Raw genomic sequence first — 25,749 nt, forward strand, 5'->3', positions numbered from 1 at the left:
CAACGCGAGAACTGTATTTAGCAGTTCAAAACTCCCGCCACGCGCCCTCCAGCAACGCGCGCAAAGCAGACGGCACCTAGCATGACATTGTGTAATGCTCACAACAGTAACACCGCCCACTTCCTTTTCCTTACCCTTATATTTGATCTACCACATGTACCATACCTTTGTTGGGGTCCCTGAAGGTGTGACGTTCCCCCGAATCTCCTCCGCCCAGACCCCAACGAAGTCGTTCCCGCTCTCGAACGGTGTCATGCTTCACGCTGCGCAAAGAGCAGGAAGGTGGCACTGTTAGAGACACTGTTCCGAAATACTCAGCATGAAAGGGACCATAAAGGCAAATATTAGGTCGATTACGGTTGCTGTGAGAGTGGTGCAGAAACCTCGTAGCGCTACTTTTGTGCTATGGAACTTATTTTCAAGTGAAATCATGTTTTACTGGTCCGCATCGCGTTAACACACGTCAAGTTACCCGCCTCAAGTGGAACCTTTCTCGTTACTGTTGCCATGAAGGAAGAAATAAACTGAGGAGGGACGTCACATTTCGTGAAGCTGGAAGTAGGTAAGAATAAAGTACACAACGGCGGCTTGCGCATGCGCAACGAGCGCCAGAGAGAGGGAGGCGAGCCGCTTTCGGACGTGCCGGGCTTCAGCCGGGCGACGCCGCTGCTGCCATCTGGTAGCCGAGCTGGGAAAGTGAAACTTTTGTGCTGATTACGACCAAACGGGCTGCGATAATTGCTTGAATAGTGCCTGTGTGCTATTCGCAGCCTCACTACGGCTCATATTGTGAATCTACAATACACTTGCAGCTTCGCCCTTCGTTTTTTATTTTTTTTTCCGCTGAACGCCAGAGAGACAAGGCGCGAATCGGTGGGATAATCTGCCTGGCCTGAAAGGCCGTTTCCTTTTGCACGTACGGTATTTTATTTATTTATTTATTTATTTACTCTCAGGGCCAAGGGCATTACAGAGAGGAGTGGGGGGTAAAACACTCTACAGGTATACAATGCAGCAGGAGTGTGATTACACATATGAAATACACATAAATAAACAAACAATAACAGAAAGGAAAAATCAAAAGGCGCTAAAAAACATTGCCGTACACGGGAACAACCGAGCAGAATTTACACAAAACCGCGGAATTCGCGAAAAAAAATCAGGTAATATGGCCACTAATAGCCACCTTGAAATTGGCTGGAATAATTATTGAAGCAATGCAGGTGGGGAGGTGGTTCCAGTCCGAGCTGGTTTTAGGAATAAATGAGTTGAAATAATTGTTTGTCCGGCTGCTGGGTACGCCAACCTTGATTTGATGGTCGTTTCTTGTCGAATGATAAGTGGGAGGAAAAAGCATCGAATCTTTGAGCGTTGAATTGGCGTGATAAATTTTATGAAAAAGACAAAGTCGTGATATTTTCCTGCGAACAGACAGATCAAGTAGGTTAAGGGAAGATTTCAAGGACGAGACGCTAGCCGTACGAAAATAGTTTATAATATGAAGCGTGCGGAACGATTCTGCATAGCTTCGATATCATGAAGTAACGAGTTGATATGCGGGTCCCAGATCGACGACGCATACTCCAGCTTTGGCCGAACTAAAGTTTTGTATAAAACGAGTTTTATATCTGCTGAAGCAAGAGCAAAATTTAGTCGTAAAAAACCGAGCATGCGGTTAGCCCCGCTTGTGGTATGATCGATGTGTGTTTGCCAAGAAAGGTTATCCGAGATGTACACGCCAAGATATTTGTAACATGACACTTTGGTTAGGGGGTCGTGGTTGAGTATGTAAGTGCACGCTGTAGTATTATGTTTTTGACGTGTTACTCGCATTACTTTGCACTTATTTGTGTTCAGTTTCATTAACCATGTATCGATCGCACCAGGTAGAAATCTTATTAAGGTCAGATTGATGCGCACTTTGGTCGGTGGAATCCAAAACTTCTCTGTAAATTACGCAGTCGTCCGCGAAGAGTCTAATAGTTGATGATAGTGTATTCGGCAAGTCTTTAATATAAATTAAGAATAACAGGGGACCTAAGACAGAACCTTGCGGCACACCAGACGTAACAGAGCAGTGCGTGGAAATAAAGCCATTAGCAACAACGTATTTTGTGCGGTTACTTAGAAAACACTCCAACCATTTGAGAATATTTACATCTAGATTGATTGAGTTTAATTTAGAAAGCAGTAGTTTATGACAAACGGTATCGAATGCCTTCGCGAAGTCGATAAATACGCAGCCGATAACTGAAGAACGGTCAGCGGCGCAAAATAGGTCGTTAGTGAGGCTAAGTAACTGAGTTTCGCAGGAGTAATTTTTTCTGAAACCATGTTGGAATTTGCTAAAAAAGGAATTGTTTTCGAGAAAGCGGACTAAATGGCTGTGCTCAACAATTTTACATGGTGCACTGATGAGCGATATGGGTCTGTAATTGATGGGATTGTGAGTGTTACCTGTTTTGGGCAAAGGAACCACCTTTCCGACCTTCCAATCCTGTGGTATTGCAGAAGTTTCCAGAGACTGTGAAAAAATCTTAGATAGAATTATAGCGGATAACATTTCAGTATTTTTTAAGAATTTGCGGTTAATACCATCATCTCCGGGGGAGGAAGGTTTCAGATTCCTTATCAATTTGGCAACACCCACCCAGTCTATGATTAATGGATCCATGGGTAAATAATTGCAGACAGGGAAAGGGGACAAACAGTATGGCGTACAGGTCACAAATACCGACGAAAATACCGTATTTAAGGCTTCGCAGCACATTTCACTTGGGATCATACAGTCGTCTTCAGACATCAGTTCAATTTTCTTTTCACTTTTTCCTTTGATGGTTAGCCAAAATCTACGGGGATTAGTTCTAAGCATAGAGGGGAGGGTAACTTCAAAGAAAGAACGCTTAGCCACGGCAAGCGCGTGCGCATATTCATCGGCTGATTCATTGTACGCAGCCCATCGGTCAGTTGACCTCGAGCATTTGGCTTTCCGAAAAAGGCGCTGCTTTTTATTGCGTAGTCGCTTTAGGGTCGGTGTGAACCACGGGGATGGAACAGTATTCGTTATTCTACGCAGTGGTACATAGTGGTCTACTAACTCAGACACCTTGGATTTGAACCGATGCCAGTTTTCGTCTACAGAACGCTGATCAAAATTTTGAAACAGTTCTTCGGTGAATACTTCAAGCTCCCTATTTATTGCAGCATAGTCTGCACGTTTATAGTCTCTGAAAGTTTTGGAGGTTTTCTGTCGTCTGGGATTCCTGTTGGGAATAGTAAAGTGGATTGCTGAATGGTCACCGAGACCAGGTATCACAGAAAGGGATTTAACATGATCTGGGTGAGTTGTGAGGACTAAGTCTAGAATAGTTGAGCTGGTAGTAGTAACACGGGTCGGGTACTTGACAAATTGTATTAGATTGAAATCTGAGCACACACTGATAAAAGATGCGCTTTCAGACGAGCTGGAGCTAGCACTTGGTTGGGGTAAACACCAAGAAATATCGGGCAGATTGAAGTCGCCCAGAACAAAGAACACTGCAGCGGGAAATCTAATATGTATCTTATTTAAAGCATCATGAAATATCTCGGAAAAGCCTGGAGAAGAATTTGGAGGCCGATAGCAGGCATAAAGAATGTAGTCTTTGTGGTGCAGGCGAATGCACACACAAATTAATTCTAGTTCAGAAGCGACATTAACTTTGAAAGACACAAATTCATTTGATACCGCAATTAAGACGCCTCCGCCAGAACGGTTACCTCGGTCGTACCGAGGTAACCGTAACGGTAGGTTGGAGGCACGGGACATAGTGTAAGGTAAAATTTTATTTAACTTATCTTGCTATTTAGCCAAACGAACACCTCCGAATCGTTCATTGTCATGTGTGTCATGATACGAACGTACGAATATTGTTCGCAGCAGGGAGTCGGCCGTCTGTGACCATATCATAAAAAACTTCTCCAAACATGAGGTTACCATGCACAAACGTAAACAAGAAGCGATAATGCAACAACAATAAATCATTTTACTGTGGCAGGCACGTCTAATTCCTGACTCGGCAAGCTCCGCTGAGAACAGTTGGCCGCGTACTGCTTTCCGATAGTTGTGACAGTAGTACACGAGAACAGCTCACCGCCACCTCTCGCATCAAGGGCCCTAGACGCTGCCGTTCTCGTCTAGGAATTCTAGGCTTCCTTAGCAGAGGCACGCCACAGCACAGTACCGAAGGAGAAGAACGAAGCTGCAGCACCAACCGATTTCAGAGGAGTGGTTGCAAGCTTCGAAAATTACCGCTTTTGACCTCAAGCGATATAAGCTAAACACGCAACCGGGAAGACCAACGCTCCCTGTGGGCTTCTAACACATGGCATCATCTTCCAAGTGCAACAGCTGCATAAAAATGCACATTCGGAACTCCAGCCAGCTATCAACAACGCAGCCATATGAGTGTTGATGCAGAGGACACGAGACGCCGGCGCGCCCCCCTTTTACCATAACCTCCCCCCCCCCCCCACTGTAGAAGCACGTGACTTCCGCCACACTTCTCACTCTTCTTTTATTTACTTCTTCCATGCCTCATATCATGACCCCACACTGTCGCAGTGCACAACGTTGTCCGGCTTTACTGCGTGGCCGCTGACACAAGCAGAACCAGAACGAAATTAGCGGGAGCCTCAGCAGCAACAACGGCCATTGAACAACTTCCTGCCATGGCCTCGTAGATGGCAGGCGTGCTTGGTTCAACTTGGTCCCGCTAGATGACCCGACCTGTGCAGTTTAACTGGGCAGAAATGGAACTTTTGAACCACTCACGCCATTCCCCATAGTAACGTCCGGCGGTTCTTTTGCATGAATCAAACAGAAGCGAACCAACAGCATTTTAGCACGTCTCTTTATGCGCGGAAGGTTTGTTATTTAGTACAGCTAGTTCGATTACTAGTCAATAATTGTAGGTGGGAAGTATGACGTCATCGAGATCATTTGGGGAATGCTCTACTCGTGGTGCATGTGTTCTCGTGCATTTACATTAATTTCTCGGCAACTAGGGCACTACTAGTAATAATATTGTCGTTTTAGACGTTGTCAACATTTAGCTTTGACTCTGACTTAAATTGTTATTTGACTTTAGCGTCCCTCTAAGATATGCATGCCAACGACACTATCTGATCACAAAGCAATGAGGACTCCACGTTTAACGTGAAAACTTGTGACGGCAAGGGTCATTCAGCACCAAAGTGTCATAATGTTTAGGAAAACGTCTCATGTAGACCGCCTTTTTCTCCCCCAAGAACTCTTTCGGCAGGAATGAGCAGAAAACAACACACACAATAGAAAAGCTTACATAATATAGTGGTCACAAGATCTTAAAAAAACAGCAGGCATAAAAAGGGTGTGTTCAGTAACCTTGAAAGGTGTTTTTTGTTTCAACACTGAGCATTATGTTGCAAACCTGTACAGAGATGCCCGCCTCCAACCATGTTGAGGCAAAACCCATTTAGATTGGCACGAAAGGCACTATACAAGTACGTTTTTTATTTATCACGTTTACCTTAAAACCATGCGTGCGCAACTTGAACACTGATGTAAAAGCACGTCGAAGTTTTCATTTCCTGCATCATATCGCCGTGTTTATTCTGGGTCATTCGTTCATTGCTTAGCTCAGATGAATTGTTTTCGCGGTAACACTGCCCCGACACTACATCGATCAGGTGGGAGGCGGCCCTACGCAGCTCCCTCCTGGCCGACCAACTTTTGGCCGTCCAGCAGGCCCGCGGAGCGGCCGATAGGCGTCCACTGTACGCCTTAAAAGCGAGTGGCATGCGCAATAAATTTCAGTTGTGAGCTCAGCGCTCCTCCTGTGTCCTTCTCACATTGTGTTTCCCCAGTCTCCAGGTGCCTTCATGCAGATGCGACTCGTGCGACTGCGACAAGACGATTGAACATCGACTGTGTTCCTGTGATCGCTTTGCAAGCGAACACAACGTGCTGATACGCCCTTTTCCGTAGAGAAGACCCTAGAATCATGGCTCTACGCGTCGCAGGCCAACAAAGCAATGCGATCATTGCTGTTTTTTTTTTAAATTGACCGGACTAAGTAAGTGACCACTAGTAAGCGTGCAGTGGACATGCGCACATGTAGCCTGACGGGGCTTTCTTACATCTCCTCTCTTTCTTTCCTTAGCCTTTCCTCACTCCCTCCCCCATTGCAGGGTAGCAAATCGGACGCGCGTCTGGCTGACCTCCCTGCCTTTCATTTCATCCGCCCCTTCCTTCCTTCCTTCCCAGTTGTGTTTCCCCATCTAACGACAGGTAAAATCATCTTTTAATTAGAGTGAGTGAGTGAGTTAGTGAGTGAGTGAATGCACACGCGCAATAACTGAGGGTACCACTTATTATGACGTTGGTCGTGGTCTTCTTATGAGGGAAGCCCCCACGGAATATAAAAATGATAAAACGAAATCTAAAGCAGTTGCGAAGCCGCAATCGCCTTGTTCACTGCCCCACATAACGCCTTTTTTTTTTTTTTAATGTCTCACCTTCATGACTGAAATCGCTGTTAGAGGGGCACACAGAGAAACACACAGCGTCAAGCTGTGCCATAGCTACGGTCTACGGTCTAAGTAATTGCTGATGCGCGGGGAGTCAAGTAATAACACAGTGCAATATGAAATTCATGTTGTAGAAAGTCGCCGCGAAGGGCATGCACTTATTACCTGAACTTTTTTATTGTTAGCTTGCATTTTGACAAATGTTAATGTCACATTATTTTTTCCGCCTCGGTGGAACAGTGGCTAGGCTACTCGGACGCTGACCCCAAGGTCAAGGGTTAGATCCTGGCCGTGGCGGTCACACATCGATACAGGGGAAATGGCAGAGACCTGGCCGCTCTGCGATGTCAGTACGCGTCGAAAAACATCGGTAGGTCAGAACTTCCGGGACCCGCCACTGCGGCGTCTCTCAAGATCATATTGTGGTTTTGGGATATTAAATTCAGATAAAAAAGAGTTAACTGTGTAGTGTCTCAGAGCTATGTGGCACGCGTTGCCAAAAGCTATGCGAACGATAGGGAAATAGATTGAAAAACCCCGTTTCGACAAGAATATTCAAACATTCTTTTTGTCGAATGGCGTCACGTAGCACGGGAACATTCAAGCGCGGGTAGCTGATCAATAAACCATCACATGCAGCCCTGAAGTCTTATACAATGTGAACAAAATATGGAACAAGGGGGCTATTCCTCCTTAAACACAGTCCAATGAAGCCAACAGTAAAGGTAAGGGCATAGCAGCATTATTGGCAGTATTCAATTGAAGTTCATTTATCTGCCCACTGCTGACCCCTGTGGCCTTTTGCGCCCTCCGGAAAACATGTTACTAAACTTATGGTGCGGAAAGCATAACCATCACCTCGTATCTTTTCCCAACTTACTTTCATCGTGTGCAGAACACATGCATACAATAACTGCAACATTTCTTCGCCGGTGAAGTTAGTCTGAGTTCATCTATGTTTGCAGTGCAAATTCGCTGTTGACGAACCGATTCAATATGATATAGGCAGGACGCCACGCCTCCTTGCCGCTGGAAACTATTGCTCATGTAATGTGCCCAAGTTTTTTTTTTTTTTGACGAACGGAAATACGACACCATTATTCCTCATTGAACAATATTTGAATGCGCCGACGCGAAATTCAAAAGTAATCTCACTCAATGCCAAATGTACTGCCAGCAAACATGCATGCTTCGCAAAGACACGCATCTTATGAAAAACCGCACGTTATCTGAGCAAGGTTTCTCGCACGTGAATTTTAGCTCCATTCCTTCGTTTCAAACACGTTTAGAATGTGTTCACTTTCCTTTTTTCAGTGCGTGACTTGTCCATAAAAATTTTAAAAAATTCTATAGCTGTAACACATCTCTATAGTCTTGTGTCAACAGCACAATCAAACCGCGATGGTATCAATCAATCAATCAATCAATCAGTTTATTATTATGTCCTAAAAGGGTGTTACAGGGAGTAAAATATACAGACGAGGGTCCCAAAGTACAACACTGCAACGGGACCCTCGGTGATGATTACAAATAATAAAAGCACAAGCAGCTGTTAGAATCATGGCAACAAAAGTATATAAAGCAGAATGAAAACAAAAAGGCATGGAATCAAAAAACAAATAATAAAGCATAAAACAACACAAAGAAGATAGATCAACTATTTGACAGGTACTCTTTTAATGAGTTTTTTAATAAAAATGAAGAAACTTTGCATTTTAGCGAAGTGGGCAAATTATTTCTTATGGTGATGGTACAGAAGAAGAAGATGATTTACCATAGTTAGTACGAACCTTAGGAAGTAAAAAGTTATTAGCCGCAAACCTGGTAGTGTTAGTATTAACTAGCATCTTAGGATCAATGAAATTAGCAGAAAGTTGATTTCTTATTTGTTTATGCAGAAACATAATTAGATTAAACCTTAATAGATAGCTAACAGTTAATATTTTATTGCATTGAAGAAGGGGAGCGGCGCTACTGCCGCGAGAACAGTTAAAAATAGCGCGAATAGCTCGATTTTGTAGATGAAACATGTACAAATGAAACATGGCACTGGTAAGTATTCCCCCATGATTCGATGCCATAAGTGATATGAGAATGAATGTATGAATGCGAAGTAAAGTGAAAGGAGTGCTTTATGAGAAAAATATGAGTGAGCTTTGAGTAATGCGCGAATGCCGAATGCTGCCGTTTTTCTAATGTGAGCAATATGGAGAGCGAAGTTAAGGTTGGCGTCGAGGTGAATGCCAAGAAAAGATACACTGTCGCTGATAATAATCACATGAGAGTCAACTGTGAGCTGTGGTGAGGAAGTTAACTTGCGTTGGGCTGTTCTAAAAACCATAAACTTAGATTTATTTGGATTAATAATTAAGAAATTTTCCTGGCACCATTTTGACACGCTACAAAGTACAGCATTTAATTTATTAGGGACGCTGTCAATACATCTATCAGCAATAGAAATGGTAGTATCATCAGCATATAAAACGCAGTGAGCCATGTGTATAATGTCAGGAAGGTCATTAATGTAAAGTAAAAAAAGTAACGGACCCAGTAATGACCCTTGAGGAACCCCTCGATTTATTGTTTTAGTAGAAGAAAATGAGCCCGATATGTAAACAGTATGCTTTCTGTTAAGGAGGTAACTGTTTAAAAATTTGAGGGATGGGCCTGTAATACCGTATGATTTGAGCTTCTTGGATAATATGACATGATTAATGGTATCGAATGCCTTTGTGAAGTTTAAAAAAACTGACCCTACTACAAATCCTGTGTCTATGGAGTGTTTGATGAAGTCTGATAGGGAAAGAATAGCAAGGTTAGTAGAACTTCTAGCGCGAAAGCCAAATTGACAGGGCTTCAGTATATTAAATTTGTTAAGGTATTTGTTGAGCCGAGTTATTAACAGTTTTTGGATGACTTTGCTCAGGGAAAAGAGAATACAGATGGGGCGATAGTTAGAAATAGATTGCTTGTCACCCTTTTTAAAGATCGGAAGGACTTAGCTATTTTTAGAGAAGTAGGGAAAATGCCATGCTTGAACGCAAGGTTTATAATTATAGAAAGTGGTTCAGAAATAATGTCTACTGCAAGTTTTAAGTGTCGTGCTGAGATTTTATCTATACCAGGGCCGGTTTCTTTGAGACTTTTGATTGCTGTAGAAACATCATGAGGGCTCACGGGAAAAAGAAAAAAAGAATGATTAGAATGTTGTAGATTACAACAAGAACTGCAATGTTTTTCTCTAAAAATTTCGAAAAAGTAATTACTGAAGGCATCAGCAACACTTTCAGGGTTATCATGTGTAACGCCTTTATATATGACTTTCTGCAAAGGTGAACTATGTATTGATCGATTCAGAAAATCGTTTAGGAGCTGCCATTATCTTTTAGAGTTGTTTTCACTAGATATTTGGTCATCATAATATTTTTTCTTGCATTTTTCAAGAGACACGAAAGAACATTGGAGTATCTTTTATAGCGTGAAGCTAAAGCAGTGTTAAATGGTTGTTTTTTTTTACTTTTCTGTACAGGTTATCTTATTTACGCATACTTTTTAGCAGTCGCTCAGATAGCCATGGGTTGTTAGGATATTTGTACCTCTTTCTACATTTGAGTGTTTTAGTACATTCTTCTACGGCTTTAAGAAAAAGGGAAGAAAACTTGTTGAATGTCTGGTCTACATTGCACAAGGACGTAACACTGGACCAATCAGGTTTAATAATGGCATTTAAAAACAATTCCTGGTCAAATACGGAAGTAACACGCGTGGTTGGATCAAATGGCTTCATGACATTGAAAGCAAGAAATATGGTATAATGATCAGTGATGTTCACATCAATTACTCCTGCAGAGGGAGAGGGCGAGAAATTACAGATGGCATGATCAAGCAATGAAGCAGCACCAGAAATAGGACATCTAGTAGGAGATGAAATGAGAGACTCAAAACCGTATCAACTGAAGCAGTCATTATATTCTGTGCATGCACAATTGTCTGTGTTAAGCAAGTTGATGTTGATGTCTCCAACTAGGACAACACGCTTGCCTTCAGATGATAACTGATGCAGAATGGTATCCAGGCGAGAAATGAAATTCCTCATATTCGAAGAAGGGGAACGGTAAATACACCCCAGAATAACGTTGTTATTATCGTTTAAAAAAGAATTATCTAATTCAATCCACACGGATTCGCAATGCGAGATGCCTATGGAAAGCACTTGTCGGCGGGTGTAGGACAGATCTGGAGCGATAAATATTGCTGAGCCGCCATAGCTCCCTGAACAACGGTTGCAGTACTCAGATTCGTACGATGACGGGCCGAACAGATTGACGTCATAAGTGCAGAGACATGTTTCAGAGATGCAAATGATGGAGAAAGAATGCGCGAGGGAATCTATAAAGTTATAAATATTATCCGAATTTTTGCGCAGGCTACGCGCGTTGAAATAAACCAAGGAACGATTACTATCACCTAGCATATGTTTAGCCTCGTCAGGGGATAGCAAAGCCATGATGATAAGATGAAAGTGAACGAGTCTTCAGCACGAAAATGGGCGTAGGACTCAGTGGCTATGAAAATATGCTAAGATCACAGTCTTTGATAATGCCATATACTCTGCTATCACCAGACTTCCGCACCTTGATCTGGCAATTGTCTGTCCACAGAAATTGCCATTTGTGCGCTTTTTTTTCAGAGTTAGGGCCTTAGCAAACAATCCTTTGTTCTCTGGAGACAGGTGATCATTGGCATAGATTGCTTTACTTGAGCTACCGGAGAAGCCAACATCAGAATTGTTCGGACGGGTCTTACGCGCTTTACGAACAAAGTCGTTTTTCTTTTCACGGCAGCAGAACGGTGCAACAAGGTTCTTTTCATCTGATTTCGTTGAAACGCGATGAACTGTGTAAAAGTCGCTGGGCGTGACAGGACACTGAATAGCTTCGCCAATCTGCATTACAATGGCCACACAGTCCTCACGCTGAGTGACTGGAACGCCCTTGATTTCAACAGTATTGAGCCTCGAGTATTGCTCCAACTCCGCAACCCTTCTTGTCAGTGCCTCATTTTGCGCAACTAGTTCCTTCTTAGCTAGTTTCAATTCATCCTGCTTTGTTTTGATAGAGTCGAAACTGTCACACAGAAACTGAAAACTATCACTGAGGGACGCATGTTCCCCGAGTCCTTCCTGTGCTAGCTTTTCTTTAATTTTAACTGTTAGTTCATTTTCAAGGGTATCAAGACTAGAGCGAACCAAAGACTCAAGTGCTTCGATTTTTTGGCCAATTCTGCGTTGGATGGCATGACAGCAAATACACAAACGATAGCAAATACACAAACTAAGATAAACAAGCAATGGGAGGCAGCAGCTGCGGCAAAAGAGAACACACTAACGTGAGCAGAAAATAGGGACACCAACCTGCAGAGCAAGTAGGAAGCAATCAGAATGGGATCCAGGAACCACTTGCCAGAGCTGCTGCCTCAAAAATGATGCACTTCCACGGGAAGCGTCGTTATTTATCCTTGTGACATTCCGTTAGTAGGCTCCCTCTTTCGGATGATGACGTCGTGGATGTAGGCGATTCACAGGCCCCTGGACTTGACAGTTGATGAGCCGCACACGTGCCCTGAAGATAGCTGTATCCAGATAGCTGCAGAGCAAGTAGGAAGCAGTCAGAATGGGATCCAAGAGCCACTTGCCAGAGCTGTTGCATCAAAAATGATGCACTTCCACGGGAAGCGTCGTTATTTATCCTTGTGACGTCACGTTAGTAGGCGCCCTCTTTTGGATGATGACGTCGTGGATGTAGGCAATTCACAGGCCCCTGGACTTGACAGTTGAAGAGCCGCACACGTGCCCTGAAGATAGCTGTATCCAGATAGCTGCAGAGCAAGTAGGAAGAAATCAGAATGGGATTCAAGAACCACTTGCCAGAGCTGCTGCCTCAAAGTCATAGCACTTTATGAGCAGTTCATCGTTGAATAACTATGAATTCCATGTTCCAGCTCACATTCCTCAGAATAGAATGTTTTGACCAACGTTTATAGACACTTTTTTCCGTTTCGGAACTCTCTGCTTCACCTTCGGGGTGAATCAGAGGGTGAAACTTTTCGAATTTAAGATGTCATAGAGACTCATGCAATTTTTTCGATTTTTGAGCCTGTGGTCAGCATGTACAAAACAACTTAAGAGTGGGTTGGGTAATGCGCATACGCATTTCGGCTTCCACATGTGATGAAAACTCGCTGGGGGACGACGACGACAAAGTTTTATCGTTCGGTTGTCGGTTTTCTTGGCTGGTGAATTTTTTTCCCCTGTTTATTTGTGTAGTCGTGCATCTTTGGCACCCAGCATGCCCTGTACAGGTCCTCAAGACCTCTGCTCTGCTGGGGGGACGCTCCCTGCAAGTTTCGCTTTGGAGGAGATCGTGGCGGACCTGCCTAGCGGCATGGTTAGACCTGCCATGGCAAGGAAGCGGCTCAGCTCTTCAGTGACATCAGAACGTGCCGATTCCGAGTCGGATGCTACGTCGGATGACTCGAATGCATTTCTACCTACTAAGCATCGACGGCCAAGGCGGAAGTCGGCAGCATCGTCCTCAAGTGAAGAGACCGTAATATACAACAGCATCGTGACTACGACAGTTGCTTATGTGCCCGTCGACATCACGGTAAGCCTGAACGCTATCACCAAACAGAAGCTTCATGACTTTTTCTTCAAACTTGCACCTGGTCCGATTCAAGAAGTTCGAGTGAATCCCAGGAAAAATATCATCCACAGACACAACAGATGAGAAGATGGTGCAAACCCTGCTAGGTCTATCTCAGCTATGCAACGTCAGTGTGTGGGCTTTTGTTCCACAGGATGCTAGTGATACAGCTGGGGTTATATCGGATGTAGATGCAGAATTTTCAGACGACGTTTTGAAAAGTATGGCAGTTTGCACGCCACCATGCAGAGTCATCAGCGCTTGAAGGCTTGGCTCTTCGAATGTGTGAAGATTCTTTTTGGGTGTGAAAAGCTACCTAGTCACATAAGGGCCGGACCAGTGCGGTACCCCGTCCAACCTTTCATACCAAAGCCTCTACAATGATGCAAATGCCTCAAGCTTGGACATGTACAGGGTTTCTGCACAAATGTTGTGGTCTGTGCTAAATGTGGCGCAAATCACAACGTAAAACTTTGCAACAGTGTGACATCTCACTGCCCCAACTGTAATGACGAACACTTGGCAACGGACAAAGAATGTCCCAAGCTAAAGAAAAAATGGAAGGTCCAGAAAGAGAAAGCCTGAAAGAGAAGGTCCTGAAAGAAGGTCCTTAAAGGGAAGGTCCTGAAAGAGAAAGATAGCATCACGAGAAAAGATGCCTAGCCATAGCACCCGTCAAGTAGGTGGCAACGGCACAACTGAAGTTGCACCTGTACGTCCAAAGAATAGTACAGTGAAAGAGAATCGAAGCGACGAAGGGAGGCGCAATTTTAGCATATCGGCAACATAGTGGCCGGCGCTACCATCAAAGCCATCGGACACAACCTCCTCAAAGATAAGAAACGCAGATGATCTTGCCAAGATGACCGTGGAAGGGGGCGGAACTGCCACAGAGTGAACATTTTTTTTTCTTTTGCACAAACTGATATACGTTCGTTTAAGATGAGCACCGATACAGCAATACCTTGTGATGGCTATCATGATAGCAGTTCTGCGAATGGTCTTCTTGGGGCTGCGCGCAGGTGCATAAAGGTTTTTCATTTAAACACACGCAGCATACGCCACAAGACAGATAAGATCCTCAGTATATTTAGCTCCCTTACATTTAGCTTTGACTTGTTGCTGTTCTCTGAAACCTGGCTAACTGTAGGCGAAGATCCACCATATTTCGAGAACTACACTTACAATGGCATAGTGCGTCCCGTTGGTAGAGGTGGTGGAGTGGCTATTTACGTCAAACAATCATTAAAGCATGAAGTTGTCCCCCAATTTTCCCTGGTTAATGAAGTTGTAGAGTGCCTCATGGTTCGCTTAGAAAAAGCATTCGCTGTGATCGTTTACAGACCACCCTCGGGGTGTAAAACAAAGTTCATTTCATTCATTGAAGACGTTTTTGAGTACTTATGTCCTACTGGCTTTCCATTTGTGATAATGGGCGATGTAAACATCGATATGCTCTCTCGGGATGCAACTTCACGGCAGTTAATGGCGCTGGCAAATTCTTTTGCCTGTATAACGTAATTTCTAAGGCAACCCGCCTAACTGCAGAGACTGCGACACTTCTTGATATATGTTTGACGAATACACTCCCAACGTCTTGCGTTGCTGGATCGCTGGCAGTAGATATAAGCGATCATCTACCGATCTTTTGCACCATTCCTTCTTCCAATGGTACTTGCAAAAGCAATAAAAAAGTACGGTCTCGTCAGATCAACGCTGACACGCTTGGAATCTTCCGGTATCGTGTTATTGCAACAGACTGGAACCACGTGTTACAAGAAAGGGATGCTAACTTGGCATACAAGCTATTCATTAATAAACTCATGAAATGTTATGATGAAGCTTTCCCGGTGTCTGTGAAGAACGCAAAACGCCAGAAAATTAGAAAACCTTGGATAAGTAATGCGCTATTTAAAAAAATTACAAAGAAGAACAACATGTACCATGCGTTTATAAAGACACGAGATATCAAATTACTCAGCGAGTTCAAAAAATACAGAAACCATCTAAATGGTGAAATAAGGCGTGCTAAATTCAGGTATTATGAGAATTTATTTAGTAGAATAAGTGATAATCCTAGCAAAATTTGGAGCGAGGTTAGAAATCTTTCTGGTCAAATAAAACAAAGCCACATTCCTAGGGTTTTGGAAAACTCTAGTGGCCTTGGTAACCGAGAGGTGGCAACGGCAATGAATAATTACTTCATTAAAAGTTGTGATTTCGATGATGCGGGGTATGACGAGGATACACAACTGCCTGTAAATGACCGTCGCTTATCTAACTCTATAGTTCTGCACACTATCTCATGTCATGAAACCGAAGAATTAATAACAAAGATAAAAAACCATTGTGCAGCAGGTTACGATGATATTAAAGCTGTACCAATAAAATACGTCGCTGATGTTATATCACCTGCGTTGTCACATATTATTAATTTAACTCTTGTTACCGGCGTATTTCCTGATGAATTAAAAATAGCTCGCGTATGTCCGGTTTTCAAGGGTGGTAATGACCAAGAGATTGGAAACTACCGACCGATATCGGTACTTCCGATTCTGTCAAAAGTTTTTGAAAGCGCTATTAATATTAGATTACAAAAATTTTTTGCGAAGTACAATGTAATAAGTGATGCCCAATTTGGCTTTCAAAAATGTAAATCCACCGAGCTTGCATTACTCAATATTAAAAACGAGATACTAACCAATTTTGAGAAAAAGCTATATACTCTTGGTCTTTTTGTTGACTTCCGCAAAGCATTCGACACCGTGCATCACAGTGTTCTTCTAGAAAAACTTAATAACTACGGTGTCCGTGGCGTTGCCAATAGGTTAATTCAAAATTACCTAACAGACCGCTATCAGTATGTCGCTATTAATCAAGAGACATCTCCCCGTGCGAGGGTCAACAAAGGTGTCCCACAAGGATCGATACTTGGTCCTCTGTTGTTTATAGTCTATGTAAATAACTTGTGTAGCATTCCGGATTCTCCTAAGTTAATCATGTATGCGGACGACACTAATATATTTTTTGCTGGTTCATCGATCTCTCAACTTGAAAAGTCTGTAAACACATATCTAAATAAGTTGTCTTCCTGGATTAAACTAAATAAGTTGCGGCTAAACGCGAGTAAAACTAAATATATATTGTTTGCACCCATTAATAAGCCACGGAATATAAGTCTAAGTATCTCCTTTGAGGGTCAGACTTTAGAACAAGTCAAGGTACAGAAATTCTTGGGTGTGTGGTTCCAGGAAGACCTTTCCTGGAATGAACATATAAATAAATTGGCAGCAGATCTAAGTAGAAGCGTTGGATGTATGTACAAACTATGTCCGTTATTACCACTTTGGCTAAAGAAAGCGTTATATTATACACTGATATATTCCAGGCTAAGTTATTGTGTCTTATGTTGGGGAACAACGACGGCTCAAAACTATAAAACATTACTTACACTACAAAAGAGGGTACTAAGACTATTCGAGGGATATTACGGTATGCCACAAGGTCTTAGCGCACGTCCGTTATTCCCTAAATATCTCATATTACAAGCAAACCAAATATATTATTATAAGTTATTATTGTATATCCAAAATAATAAACTATACCCCATGTACGATTCTTCTCGATGTGCTGAGTACTATCTCCGTACACATAGTATAAGAACACCGAAAACTAGAACAACCTATGGTCAACAACATATTGATTACCAAATACCGAGTCTCCTCAACAAACTGGGTGACGTACTTGACCTAAATAAGAAAACTTCCAAAAATAAGTTCAAGGAATTTCTTCTTTATAATTGTATTGAATACACTTAATACAGAAATTTGGATTATTTATTACTTTCTGTGTCCCAATTGCTTAGAGTACACTATTTGTGTCCTTTTGTTGTTGTTTTTTAGGAATGTATGTGTCTCCTGATGCTTTCCTTACCTCACCTATTGTATATATTGCGATGTTTTTTTAGGTATTTCATTACTATTTACTGTCCTGTTCTTTCTTTATATTTGTAATGGTTACATGTGTGATCATAATTTGCAAATTGTATCTGTATATAATGATGTTCTCTAATTCGGCTAAGTTGTGTATGACATGTTAATTTTAGTTTTTTTATTTTATTTTGCCAGACTGTATTTCGGAGCAAAAGCCTCCGTCAGGCTATGTAGCCTTTTGCTTTTGCTTCGTTTTTTTCTGTTGCACGTACAGAAAAATAAAAATAAATCTCAAAAAAAAAAAAAGTTTCAGAACCAGCTTCCGCCAAGGCCATGTTTGCAGTACAAAATACTGTAAACACAGCACAAGAAACGGCTCCAGCCAACGATGATGCCCAACTTGTAACTATGCTTAAGATGCTTGTTAACGTCGTCAGATCTCTCATAGTGGGTCGTCAAACGCCAGCAGCATTAGCCGCACAACAGCTCTTGGAGGCTCTCGTTCCAGTTCTCGACAGTCTTCACTAAAATTAACATGAACACCTGTCGCGAGCCCCGTCCCTATGTGCTGCAATGGAACGTCAGATCTCTACGACCGCGCCATCCTGATCTCGTTCTTAGGCTCCTTGCAATGAAGAATCCGCCGGATGTTATAGCTCTCCAAGAAACCAATGTGAGAAATGACGAGCTCAGACTTCCGGATTACGTGGGCGTTCAAAGCAATACCCGATGCACGGAAATGACGTGTGCGTTTTTCCAGTGTACAGACACCACGCATCCAAGAAATGCTTCGAAAGCGTCATTTCACATACGATCTTATGTTCATTTCGCAGTGATCGACACAAGTGACCTCTGCGACGTCGACTTTGAATGTGTAGCAGTTGCTATTAATCTCAGGAACACAACTACGACTGTGGCAAGCATATAATTTCGGCCAACGCGACCAACGGACATCACATTGCTGGAGTGCCTGCTATCTCGGTGTGGCTTGTCATTTCTGCTGTGTGGAGATTTCAATGCCCATCATCCTTGTCGGTGTTGTCGCCCACAAGGCAATCGTGGAGTGGAAATCAGTGAGCTTATTGTTAAACATGATCTGCAAACCCTTAATGACGGCTCATCCACATTTGTCGGCAAAGGAAAAGGAAGAATTCACCATTGATCTTGCCATATCAACGACAGATGTGCGTCTTACTTGGTCAAGCGAAGCTCGCCCATGAAGTTCAGATTATCTGCCCATATGGCTGGTTCTAGAGATTTTTTCCTGGCAGCCAGAGTTCTGCCTACACAGTGACAAATGAGGACAAGTTCCGTCAGCTCATTGCGGGGGCGCCATCACACGATAGCCTGTCCAAACAAGTGAGTGAATGTCTGCAGGAAGCTACAGTGCGACGACTGCGAAGCATCGACAAGCCAAACCCTGACCTAAAGCTCTTGAGACAACGAGCTTGTCGACGACGTGCTTACAAGGGGGCGCAGCGTTCCAAAAGAATCTCTTATTGGACAATTTATAACCGCTTAGATGCAGCCATTAGGCGGCACACAAAACAACTTCGTCGAAGAAGCTGGGTCGCATTGTGTAGATCGTTGCATATGGCGAGCAGTTTTGGGAGTGTATGGCGCATATCGAAAGCTCTCCGAACACCTGAGGTCTGCAAGAACCCAGCTAATGCATTGTGCATCATGACTTGGCGGTCTCCGAAATTTTTTGCGGAAGAATTTGGCAATATTTTCACCTGTCCTATGTCAAAAGACAACGCCAGTCATCGTTCTGTAACAATTTTATATGGACCACCATGTGAGATGGATGAGGCAGAATTTACCCTGGCCGAGCTGCCTCATGCACTTAGCCTCTGTTACCGCCGCACTGCCCCAGGCGAAGATGGTGTTACGCACCAAGCCTTGCAAAACATTGATGAAGTCTTTCATTGAAGTATCCTGGACGAATACAACTAAGTGTGACAAATGAGTCTGATTCCTGCTGGATGGAAATCGTCTGTGGTGAAGCGAATTTTAAAGCCTGGTCGCTCTGCACAATTCTTGAAGTGATACCGGCCAATCTCACTAACTTATAATGTTATGAAGCTGATGAATTGTATGGTGCTGTTTCCTCTGGACGCCAGATTACAGGAGCTCACTTTCTTTCCTGGTGTCATGAGCGGATTTCGTCGCCACCGTTCAGCTTTCGACAGCATAGCAGATCTTGTATCATCGTTTGAATCTGCTCGAGTAAACAAACATTCAGCGTATGTTTTATTTCTTGGCATACAGCAAGCGTTTGACTCGCTGCCAAATAAGGCGATTATTTGTGCACTGATGAATGGAGGAATTTCAGGTCTTCTGTTACACTTCCTCTGTGATTTTCTTTCTGAGCGCAGAATGAAAGTGGGCATTAAAGAAGTACAGAGTCAACCTCGCGCTGTTAAATGTGGCATCCCGCAAGGCAGCGTCTTGTCACCGCTTCTCTTTAACAGCGTACTTGCTGGACTTCCAGGCCGATTACCGCAAGAACGTGGCTTTCCTATAGGCATAGCGATTCATGCTGATGACATCACACTCTGGGTCAGTGGTCTGTCATACCATGGTCCACGTCTTCGTGGTATATTGCAGCAAGCTCTGAATTCAACTTCAGAATACTTGGTGGAAGTTGACCTGCAGGTTTTACCTGCGAAGTCAGCTGCGATCGCGTATCATCCAAGGCAACGCGGTCGTCGAAGCCTTAGCAGGCTTTACCTCGGAGACACACCGATACAGTGGGTACACTAACATCGCTACCTGGGTGTAATCATCGATGATCGTCTTTCTTGGCGCCTTGCTGTTAAAACTTTGAGGCGAAAATTGTTGTCCCTATTCAAGTATGTAGCCGCCTTTACTGCTAGGGGTGAGGACATTGATAAGAAGACGGCACTACAGGTTTACCAATCAGCTGTACTCTCTTTCGTGATCTATGCCTTGCCAGTCTTGAAAGTACCGCCTCCTTTAATGTCTCAGCTGGAACGGGATCATCGTGTTGCCCTGCGAGTACTGTTTGGGTACTTACAATTACTTACCTCGTGAAGCACAATGCATCCCACTACTGACTGAAACACACCACTTGCCGCAAAGGCTGCAAGCTGACCAGAGAGCGCTACATCATATTGAGCGTCTGAACCGAGCCCCGCATGGCAAGACACTCCTTAACAGGCTGTTACAGCGTCCACTTTCTCGAATGGGTAAAATGGCGGCTTTGTTCAATGACATTAGTGGCAATTCCGGCGAAACTATTGAGTTGCCAACATCGAAAGAGCACAGGCCATGTGCCTTCCCTACCCATCTGTCAATTCCAGGAATACGCAAAAAGTGTGACCAACCTGTTTCGGAACTATACCAATTAGCCTATTCACACTTATTTGAAAACTTCGAAGACTATGCAAAACTATTTACGGACGCTTCTGTACGCAGCGATGGCCTGATCGCTTCTGCAGCTTTCTTCTGCCCTTCAACCGATATCAGGCGCTTGTTTAAAATACGATATCCCTCATCGTCTGTGACGGCCGAGCTAGCAGCAATTGATGTCGCTCTTAAGTACGTACAAGAAGGGTTAGCAGCATCGAAGCTTGTCATCCTTGCCGGCTCTCGTGGTGCCCTTAGCAGACTCACCAGCGAGGAAACCGACAGCCCTATTCTGAGCAGCATCACGGAACAATATTCTGTCACGTAAGGTATGTCTAGCGGCACAGTAGATACCTTCAAACGTGGGTATTGCGGGCAATGAAGAAGCGGATCACCTTAGTTTGTCATGCAACCATGATGGCTGTGACTGTCCGGGAATTCTATGTACGGTGGACAACGCTCATCTGCTTATACGCCGACACCTCCTAAAGCAGCGCCCAGACCAGCGTGCGGTGAATGGATCGTTCCCTCCCCGTGTTCGTGACCCTGGCTTGCCTCGTAGTTCCCGAGCGCTGTTGTTCAAGCTAAGAGTTGATTGATTGATATGTGGGGTTTAACGTCCCAAAACCACTATATGATTATGAGAGACGCCGTAGTGGAGGGCTCAGGAAATGTAGACCACCTGGGGTTCAACGTGCACCTTAATCTGAGCAAACGGGTCTACAGCATGCTCGCTTCCATCGGAAATGCAGCCGCCGCAGCAGGGGTTCGAACCCGCGCCCTGCGAGTCAGCAGCCGAGTACTTTAGCCACTAGACCACCACGGCGGGGCAAGTTCAGGCTAAGAGTGGGCTTTGTGCTGGTGCGTGAACAGTTACACCGTCAAGGGCGTGTGGGCAGCCCGTTGTGCGCAGCTTGTGGCTCCTGCGAAACACTTGAGCATCTCGTAGTGAACTGTCCCACATTTGCTACGCAGCGGTCTTTGCTGGTTAAAGAATACAAATTCTTAGGACTTAAGTGCGCAACTCTAGACGGCTACCTCTTTCCGAGTGGTAGAGATTCCCGACGCGACCAGGTCCACTGAGCTCTCCTTACATTTGTGAACCGAACGGACCTTGCCACCCGTTTATAGACGGTCTTTTTTTTCAAGTTTTATGTATGTTTTTTACTCATACTCGTCGAAGTTTTCGTCTTTTTTCCCCTTTTTCATCTTCTTTCCTCTTTCTCCCCTCTAATCTTTATTTCCTCTGTTTCTTCCCTCCTCCCGAAAGAGTGAACGGGCGTTGTGCCCCTCCAGGTGGCAGTTGCCAGCTTGCTCTCTCCCACTTTCCTCTGTGTCCTTGTGTATCTGTGTATGCAAATCAAATAACAATAATAATAATAATAATAATAATAATAATAATAATAATGATAAAACTCGTTCTTGAAGCAACCATAAAAAGGACTGCTGAATTCTGCCGTATTGCAGGACAATGCACGTGCTTTTTCGCGTCATTATTATGCTCAAAAGGAAAAATAAACACTGTGCGTTTCAACTTTTGATATACAGTTTACTGTTCGTTCCACCGATTCATTCTGATGTTTTGTCACAACGATGTTTCCACAAAAGTTAGACTCATATTTTATAGATTAGTGATAGTGCTGGTTCTGTTAATGCAACGAATGAGGCTAACCACATAATCTTTACGGAGCCGGCTTCATTGACCCCTGCCAGCGATTTTTCGCTAAGCATCGAATGTACATGTTTTTTCAACGTCATCTCATATCCATGTTCATGTAAATGACGTCTGTCTTGTCATCATCGTTAGAGTATGTCTAAGACGGAAATGTTCTGTTGAGTGTTATTGACGTTTGTGGCAATAAATTTTTTCTAAACAGCTGCAGAAACATACAGATGGCCACTTCTTGACTGTTCAGACATACACGGGACGGCTTTAAGTTCTCCCATAGTAGAGTACTCTGTACTCTAAATCGTTACCCACTTTTTCTAACCCCCCCCCCGCACGTCCGCAGCAGCCGTACAGCGTCTTTCATTCTCACCTCGGGACGGCTTTAAGCTCTCCCATAGTAGAGTACACTGTGCTCTAAATCGTTACCCCTTTTTTTCTAACCCCCCTGTTCCGTCGCTACGGCTAAACGCTTTAATGCAAAGCGGTCTCATCTAGGCCACGGGACAGCTTAATTCTCTCGCATAGTAGAGTACCGAGTACTCTACTATGCCCTGGCATGGTAGAGTACTCGAGTAGAGTACTAGTAGAGTACTAAATCGCTAACCAATTTTCTACCCCCCCCCCCCTGTTTCAACGATATTGTGGTGCCATAATTTTAGCCGAAACAGCACACTGCTCTTCCATATAGCAGAGGACATGTAATACTCTAAATCGTCCACCATTTCTCAGCGCACACAACCAATCTGGGTGAGTGGCGAAAAATTTTTGCCATGAAGTTTTAAATGTGAAAAATCATCGCCTCAGCACTTTTAAGGATCCAGCGAATGCTTACACGGGCGTTCTCAGTGTTAAACGCCGGGTTCCTTCCGACACTGCACCGAAGCCTTTCACAAATATTGATTAAGTGACCTTGCTTTTTAATAAGGCGCGTCCGCTGTGTTAAGCAGTGGCTTCAACGTGACGCTGCACTGAAGGCCTTCACAATCATTCGTTACATGTTCGTGCTGCTTAATGAAGTTAGGCACACGTTGGGTTTACCACAGTGTTTATTTCACACGCCACACATTGTGCCTCGCATGATCACAGCCATAAAAGAATGTCATGAGCGGGTAAATCAGTTAAGCAGTGCATTAATCTCTGTGCTTGTTCTCGACTACAGGCGGTCACAGCCGCCGCCAAAGTATCGTTCGATAAATTCCTACCGAAAGCAGGAGTTTGCGAACGCTCTCCCTCAATCACGCTGACGCTGCTGTGCCCGCAAAGCTGCTTCTTCGGCGCGACGTTGTTGCAAGCTTCTGACATCGTGAGCCAACTTGGTGGTGTAGTTTGGAGGGAATTCCCGCCACCGGCACTTGCATTTTCGTTCACGACTTGGAAGGCTGCCGGATTATCGGTATATAGGCTGCCGGATTTGCTGCTGCCGGCACTCCAGCTACTAGCCCGTTTTTTGTGCCCGGACTGCTCCACCGGTCCGCCGAATGCGAGCTTTCTCAAGTTTCCACTGTCAGAGCTCTGCTAGAGTGGTCTGTGGCTTAACCATGTGAAAGCTCTGAGTAGAAACTGACGCGCGCTTGCTGAGCGCCACAGCTGCGACGGAATAGACATCACTCACAACGCAGCCGATGGCACGCGTGCTTGGATAAGACACTGAGAATGACGTAACTGATAGCACAGCCAATGGGAACCGCTCGTAACACCGATTCAGATTTTTTTCTAGGCATGTACAGCTTCGCTGTAATAAAAAAAATTACACCATCTCCCACTAAAAGTAACCATGTAGGAATGCGAAGCAGCTTTGGCGTTCACTTGTGTTTCCGCTTCTTGTTTTCATTTGTATGTTTCCATGTATTTTGAAGAAGGAAATAAAGAAAGAGCAAGAAAAAGAACAGGAAATAAAGGAAGAAAGAAGTTGAGAAAAATAAAGAAAGGAAGGAAAAAAGAAAGGAACAAAGAAAGAGGGAATGAGAAGAAAGAAATAAAAGAGGAAAGGAAAAAAAGAAAAATCTAAAAACAAGGACAAAAAGAGAAACAAAAGGAAGGAAGGAAGAGAGAGAGAGAGGGAATGAAAGAAAGGCGGGAAGAAAGTAAGAAAATGAGAAGGAAGGAAGGAAGGAAGGAAGGAAGGAAGGAAGGAAGGAAGGAAGGAAGGAAGGAAGGAAGGAAGGAAAGAAGGAAGGAAGGGAGGAAGGAAGGAAGGGAGGAAGGAAGGAAGGAAGGAAGGAAGGAAGGAAGGAAGGAAAGAAGGAAGGAAGGAAGGAAGGAAGGAAGGAAGGAAGGAAGGAAGGAAGGAAGGAAGGAAGGAAGGAAGGAAGGAAGGAAGGAAGGAAGGAAGGAAGGAAGGAAGGAAGGAAGGAAGGAAGGAAGGACCACTTGCCCCGTTTGAAGTTCGGTAAACCGACCTTCAAATGGGGTGGAAGGCTAGCTAGCCATCATCTGACACTTCTTTTTCCAACATATGGTGTGAAAAAACGAACGTGAATAATATTACTCCAGGAGCTGTAAAAGCAACACGTTGCTTTTCTCTGCGCCTGTACGCTCAAGGTTTGTGTCAAGCAATCACAAGATTACATGTAAGGTCTGAACGATCCACCTCTTTCACTTCATTTGTCTTTCGCGGCTGCCCATGTCCACATCGTATGGGGCCTTAAAAAGAATTAAGCTTGATTTTGCAATCATAACAAAACATGATGGCCGAGGGGTCTGCGGTAAAAGCTTTAGTATACCTTCTGATTGCTTCACTACGCCCTGGACGCCTGGACGCCTACAAAAGACGCACGCAATTTTGGTATGTCAGCCGTATTCGAAAAGACAAGGACCGTTTCAGAAATTAGAAAGCGGAAACACAACATAATCTTATCATTACAGAAAAATACATCAATAAGCAATGTGAGATGATATCATTATACAACTCCATGAATAATGTCATGAGCCTGAAATGAATGAGAGCAAAACGCAATGTAACGTGCGATGTAATCAGGGCATACGGTCAATTCGTTATAAAATAACGTGACATTAGGTGGACATTTTATTAAAACAAGAAATATTGAAATAGTATTGAAAGGATATGCCAATGATTGTCAACCATATCATTTCTTGTATGCAAGAACAAACATTTCATAAGTTTGCCGACTTGTCTGGGAACGTTCGCGTGTTGATAAACTGATTTATTTGATTGATATGTGGCGTTCTACGCCCCAAAACCGTCATATGATTCTGAGAGAAACCGTAGTGGAGGGCTCTGAGAATCTCCACCACCTGGGGTTCTTTAACCTGCACCCAAATTAGAGCCCATGGGACTACAGCATTTAAGCCTCCACCGAAAATGCACCCGCCTTAGCCGGGATTCGAGCCCGCGACCTGCGGGTCAGCAGCCGAGTACCTTAGCCACTAGACCACCGCGAAGGGACACGTAATGATAAACTAGACATTTGTCACTCCAAATATGCCTTTTGCGTTATTCAGTACTGGAAGGCTACAGATAAATAACATGAAAATAATTTCTGACCTAGAAACGCTTTATACC

General features: G+C 43.8%; 1 protein-coding gene across 2 annotated transcripts in view; it reads right to left on the reverse strand.

Annotated features, from left to right (window-relative positions):
* The window catches only part of LOC142771910 (uncharacterized), a 60,572-nt gene that overhangs the window by 7,977 nt on the left and 26,846 nt on the right, over positions 1–25,749 (reverse strand). The window contains exons 1-2 of one of the 2 annotated variants that reach the window (XM_075873896.1): positions 11,963–12,259; positions 166–263 (exon numbers count right to left, since the gene is read on the reverse strand). In XM_075873896.1, the coding sequence (XP_075730011.1) occupies positions 166–255 (90 nt within the window). In that variant the 5' untranslated portion in view covers positions 256–263; positions 11,963–12,259. Of the gene's footprint in view, positions 1–165; positions 264–11,962; positions 12,260–25,749 lie in introns of those variants that run through there. The other variant, XM_075873897.1, reaches the window with a different exon arrangement.

This window comes from Rhipicephalus microplus, chromosome 9 (assembly GCF_043290135.1).
Source record: "Rhipicephalus microplus isolate Deutch F79 chromosome 9, USDA_Rmic, whole genome shotgun sequence".
Classification (NCBI taxonomy): domain Eukaryota; kingdom Metazoa; phylum Arthropoda; class Arachnida; order Ixodida; family Ixodidae; genus Rhipicephalus; species Rhipicephalus microplus.